Source organism: Rutidosis leptorrhynchoides, chromosome 7 (genome assembly GCF_046630445.1).
Source record: "Rutidosis leptorrhynchoides isolate AG116_Rl617_1_P2 chromosome 7, CSIRO_AGI_Rlap_v1, whole genome shotgun sequence".
NCBI lineage: Eukaryota > Viridiplantae > Streptophyta > Magnoliopsida > Asterales > Asteraceae > Rutidosis > Rutidosis leptorrhynchoides.
The window spans coordinates 340,184,661-340,191,014 of record NC_092339.1 but is presented as its reverse complement, the minus strand read 5'-3'; the positions used below and the strand labels follow the sequence as shown (position 1 = coordinate 340,191,014).

The 6,354-nt window shown below is 32.1% G+C and overlaps 1 protein-coding gene across 1 annotated transcript; it reads right to left on the bottom strand.

The window, feature by feature from the left end:
* Positions 1 to 2,083: 2,083 nt before the first annotated feature.
* On the bottom strand, positions 2,084 to 4,964 carry LOC139858262 (uncharacterized). Its single transcript, XM_071847128.1, has 9 exons — positions 4,813 to 4,964; positions 4,481 to 4,613; positions 4,174 to 4,251; positions 3,355 to 3,715; positions 3,132 to 3,244; positions 2,886 to 3,050; positions 2,673 to 2,812; positions 2,494 to 2,586; positions 2,084 to 2,399 (listed from the first exon to the last, which is right to left on the bottom strand). Exons 1-9 carry the CDS (start codon positions 4,866 to 4,868, stop codon positions 2,240 to 2,242), a joined length of 1,299 nt encoding a protein of 432 aa, XP_071703229.1. The 5' UTR covers positions 4,869 to 4,964; the 3' UTR covers positions 2,084 to 2,239.
* Between the last annotated feature and the right edge of the window lie 1,390 nt (positions 4,965 to 6,354).

Genomic DNA, 6,354 nt, shown 5'->3' with positions numbered 1-6,354 from the left:
CTATCAGGAACACCAACATCTTGAACAGCACCCATAAAAATTTTGTACGCTCTGTGAGTTCCTTGAGATTGCAAAAATAATAGTGATTCATCGAGCGGAGTTGCTCGAGGTTGGGCATGGTCCATTGCAAAATCGTGTGTGTGTTTTAAAAAAAAGTGTGTGAAATTGAAGGAGTGATGCAAACCGATGAAGCAGAGGTCGGATTATATAATGATACAAACCGGCCTTTCATTTGCCGGTTTGTACACGTGGCATCTTTTGGTTCACAGCATTTATGTCACGTCGCCAAACCGGCATTTGAAACATCGGTTTGGCCCCAAAACATTCAAACCGACAATTAAATCACCGTTTTACCTATTTTTATAAAATTTTTATTTGAATTTCTATTTTTGTATAGAGCTATAAAATAAATCTATTTTGAAAAAAAAATCACAATAATACTTAATTCCATTCCGTCATTCATGGGATACGAGATAATTTGAGATATAGACAATCAAACCTCTATTCGAAAATAGATTGCTTGCTTGAATGAGAATATCCGGTCAAACATGAAACACATATTTGTATATGCTACAATCAAATGCAGCTCATATATATGTATCTAGAGGCATTAACTAATTCAATTCTCTTACTTTCTATGTATATCATTATGAACACGGCCACATTCAAGACATATGGACAAATACTAAAGAAGTTCAATACGATGTCTTGTAAGGTATCTCATTAAGGATATCCACCTTGGTTTTCTAGAAACCAGTTTTTTATTGTCATGTTGAGTATATATATAATATAACATTTGATGATATTATATCTATATAGTCATATAAAGCTCTAAAGTGATGATGACATCATTAAGCTAATTACTCTTTAATTTTCATAATGATGATTTCATAATTATATATTAAATTAATTAAAAAATATAATATGAAATCTTTTATAAAAGGAAATACTAATCTCTCTTAAATTGTAATTTTAATTTTCTAAAAAAAAATTAAAAGATAATTATTATTATTATTAAAAATATAAATATTCAATTTTGAGCAAACTTTATTATTATTATTATTATTATTTACTTTTAATATAATAAATATAATTATAATTATTATATTATTAATATTCAAATTCAAATTCTTTTTACGAAATTAATTACGTTACATATGTATGCGAAAATACATGTCTATATATTTGTAAAAACAACAACATGTTTCTTAGTCAAACGGGTCATTAAAATAAATGACTTTAGCATTTACATTCACTATATACATAAAATATGTCATTAAATTATTTCGTTTAAACAAACCCATCAGTTTTCGTTAGTTTCGCCACATAGACTGACGGATGGATTCTAATGCCCTGTTAGGTATGGTCTAATAATATTTCGAGTTCAAAAAAACAAAAACAAAAACAAAAAATATATGTATACTTTTCTTTTCTGAAATTTATAATTTAAATTACATCTTAAGCTAATGATAAGTTGCATATATCAATCCAAAATCCCTTCAGTTTTTGGAGGGTATAATATATCTGCTAAATAACCCATAAGTACATGAAATGATGGACTATCAACAAATAATAATCATATAAAGTACTCAATAATCTCATATAACAGTCATATGTTGAAATGCACATTGTAACCTGTTCATTAAACTCTTATAAAGTTATGTTATTAAATGAAATACCTTTAGTATATTTAGTATTAATCTACAAATTTTGTGTTCAATGCATAGTTAGTCATGATACACTGCTAGAGTGCTGGTTTTAAATCAATGCATTTGATTGTGGTAATTATCAAGTTTTCTTGTTTTTGTTTTCATTTAAAGTTAAGGATGATAAATGAAAATAATCATCAACTTAAAGTTGACCTATCCAATTCGATATTTGACAAGTGTTTGCCAGCAATTTGCTGACTTATATATGTGGTATATATGTTCTTAAAGACGAGATGAGGAGTATCCATATAACCATATGAAACATGGTTGAATTAGCTATGAAGTACATTTTTTTTTTTTGGACAAAATAACGAAAATATTAAAACATAGTCTTTTCATCAATAGATGAAAAGACGAACAAGGATACAAGCGAAACAAAAGCACTACAAGGCTAGGAAGTTGATATGGTCATTACACCCTCATATATACAAGGTTTAAAGGCTCAAAAAGTTGAGATGATTATCTCTTTCGGATTTTAAAATTACGATTAGTACACATATATAATTAAACATAATATATAATATATGGCTTTATGGAACTGCAAAGTGTCCTTCATGTGCTAGAGATTTCCATGAGTCCTCGAGTTGCAACAAATGCAACTTCTCCACAAATGGTTCCAATACTTCAGACTCTTCTTCCGGTGCAAATGCCATACAAATGCTTAGTTCTTGAACAGCCTTTCCATAATCCCTACAATCCAATAACAAATTTTATTGATCGCCGAATATTCGAGATAAAAGGAAAACTGTTATGTATAATAATGGCTGTAAGCAAATATCCGTACCTGCTATAGTACAACATCATGCCATGATCCCTTCTCAAAGCCCAATTATGAGGTTGTAAGATCAGCAATTTATCTGAAGCCCTGATAGCCAGCCTACAACCAGAACAACTAAATTTATACCATGAGTTTTACAGGTTATCGGTTAAACTGGCTAGAACAAATCAACAGTTTCACTTTACTTAAGATCTTGAGGGCGCAATAATGGCATACTGGAACCATCAGTCTTGCACCATTTCTCATTATCATCATGAACAGGTCTTAAGGGAGAAGTCAACATCAATCCATGGTTCATTCTCGATGCGCGTTTCCAATGAAGTCTCTACATTATAAATAACAGAAAAGTTAATAAACCTAACCAGCAAATGAAGTTTAATATAGTTACAAGAACTTACAATCAAATTAGCAAGATAGATTCCAATGATATCTCGATTTGTAGCGATCTCAAGACCAATAAGTGAATTGCAGGTTAAGTCAGATGCCCTGGATCTTGGGTCCTCAACACACCGTCCATTAACAATTCCGAATAAACTGTGCCCTGAATTTACCTTAAAAAGCTCCTGTGACCAAAAAAGTTCCAAACTTTATCATGTGAGTACACATCCTGTTACAATACATGCATGGTCAACCATCAAATGTACCTCATGGTTCCCACTTATGGGCCAAATCAAAAAGTCTTCACCAACTCGAGATCCGACCATAGTCAGATTAAGTCTTTGACAAATTTCAATGTATATTATGCTGAGCAAAATTGCTGCCAAAAAAGAGTAGTCACAAAATTAGATACATAAATTGGATTAAACTATATACATAAATTGGATTAAACTATGGAAGCATGAAAAAATAAAAGAAATAAAGATTTACCACTGCCACATTTGGAGCCCAAAGCAGAATGCAAGTATGAACATTTTGAATCTACAACTCGTGATCTTCTGAAGCCATTAGATTCAAAGAGAACTTTGTTTACGGCCTCCAAAACTTGAACCAAATGGCACCCAATGTCTCTTGATACTAACTCAACTTCAACTTGTTTGGCTATATCATCCAATTCTAATAACCACTCGTTTATTCTCTTTCCCGCCATAGGCATAGCTTCAACGGAGTCCCAATCGTGTGCATTAGAGAACACGTTGACGTCTTTTCTTTCGTTTCGTAGATAACGGGCATCCATCTCTTGGTTTAATGCCATAAATGCTTCATCTTCAGCAGAAATATACAGCAAAGTCTGCAGCATAAAGAAAATGAAATATTTTTCACCTAGGCATGTACCAAAATAACTGTACTTCTATTAGTATTATTATTAACTATTATTATATGATTATTTATAAGATCGACTTTTCTAACGACACCTCTGTCGTTAACACGCTAAAAAAATTTATACATAGCGGTTATTATAAATTTTTTATGACGGTACTTAATTGTACACTAATTTTATATGTGTTGACGAAAGCCTAAGTGCTCTCATTAAAAAACCTTATCTTTTTAAACAGTAAAATACTACAAACTCTTGTTGGAAGAACATATTCTCTTGGCATTTCAAATATCCAACAACATCAAACACCCAACACAATAACTCATCACACATTCACACCCAATATCTTAATCTGATAGTCTTAGATTATGATTTTTTTATAAAGTTTAGTGCTTTATCTAGTAAAAACAGGGCAAGAGAAACAGGATCACCTTGGCAAGGGATATATCTTTGTCCTTCGACCCGAAAGATATTTCTTGTGTGAATTTTTCCCTTGAAGCAATAAGTACCTAAAATTTGCCCATGATTATAGATTACAAACATTATAAAGTTATTAGTTATACATTTCAATCACCAAAAACTATATATAGCTAAAAATTAAGGATGATCCAACTACTCAAATGCAATTGCACAACGAGCATATGGCTAAACAACTAAACAAGTACTGTAAAGTTAATGTAGATTGAAATGGGTATTGAAGATATGATTAGATAATGTGAAGTTAACATGAATTCAGACCTCTTGGTAGGATTTGAGAGGCGAAAAATCAGGGGTTTTAATGGTGGCAGTGGTTTTCATATGCGAAAAGCTCGATTTCTTCTTCTTTTGCACCATCAAGGAGACCATCTTAATGGGTTTGTCCTGATCATACCTGAATATGGTAATTCAGAATAAACCCATATTGCCCTATGCACAATTTCAATTCTTCTCCAAATCACTAATCACTAATATATGCTAACAAATACAACTAAACAGTATCAAAAAACCATCATTCTAAAAAATAATAAAATCCCATTTGCTAGATTCTGGATTAAAGAACATTAAACCACAATCATAATCATAATATGTACCTGATGGTGGGCCCACACATTAAAGTACTAGTCATCTGTAGTGGTGAAAGTAACATTCTTTCTTCAACAAAAGTTGAAAAAGATGGCAACTTTACAAGAAGTAAGTGCAAGAAAAACAAGAAAGATGAGAAATTTATAATTTTAATTGTGATCTTGAGCAGAAAAAATGGGTATTTATAGATAAAGGGTTGTTTGATGATGAGGTGATCAAATTATTAAACAAATTAGTTCCAAATGACAAGGAAGACAATAATAAGTCTAGTGATGCTGATGAAATGAATTGACAGTGAAGACAAAATATATAGTGGAAGATGACCCTAATTCTTGTAGTATATATTAATATAAAAGACAACAATTATTTGGCTGTTATTCAAATGTTAACATTTCTTTATTTTCTGACTATTTATCGCTAAATGCCATCTTTGTATTCGCAGAAAAGAATGAAACATGTTTTCGTATATTCTGAAGGTAAATGAAGTTAACAAGGAGCAGGATAATCACGCGTTACGGTGGTAAGTCATTTGCAGAGAAACAAAAACAAATTTCAAAATAAAAGTAAGTTACCATTGCAGGCTTGCCTCTATCCCCACACATTGTGCGTGGGACTTTGGTTGGGATCATAGGTTCGAGCCTCGCTCTGCCCATCCTATTAATAAATCTGTCTGAAATATGGAGCTCCAGATTGACCAGGAGGTTTTCTCCCATATCCATTGAGGATTCAAACCGGTCTTCCCGCCCCTCGGGATGGTTATAGAATTGGGTTCCTGCAATGCGATTCGAACTTCTTCCCGAAAGCGCGTACGTGCGTGGCATATGATCGCGAAGGTGATTAAGTCCCCTCTGAGTGATGCAACAACTTGCCCTTCAAATAAAAATAATAATAAATTGAAAAAAAAAATATGACATCATGTTGACAGCAGAAGGGAAAAAACATTTGATAAAAAAAGCAAATTACAATCATGACCTTGTGAACAATCAGTTTGAAAAAAATGTGACGTTTTGCTGGTGTTAACGAACGGTAAAAAAACGTTTGAGAAAAGTAAATTATAACTATACCATTGTGAACAGTCATGTCAACTAATTGCACCAATTAAAAGGAACCAGCGTTAGTATGTAAGTTAATGTTTGATTATTAAAAAAATTAATGTTTGATTATAAGTTAATGTTTGATTATAAAGGTGAACAATTTAAAATGTTTACTATTTTGTTAATGTGGTAATGACTAGTTGTTTATATCGCGTTCTATCATAACTAACATAAATTAACGTCTTACTTGTAACGTTAATGTCACATTAAACTAGACACTATCGGTAACAAAATGCTAAATACTACGGAGTATTAATGAACTCCCATATACAAACGCACAAAACAAATTGTGTTACAAACATCACGAAGCTACCAATGGCGGACGCCGTGCATATTGGTGCCTATGGCACATTGGCACCATGCCATGATGCTCCACACCTAATAAGATAGGCACCTGCCTTATATAGATGAGATTCATGTTTGAAATTCCACTGTTACGTTATGATTAGATATTCT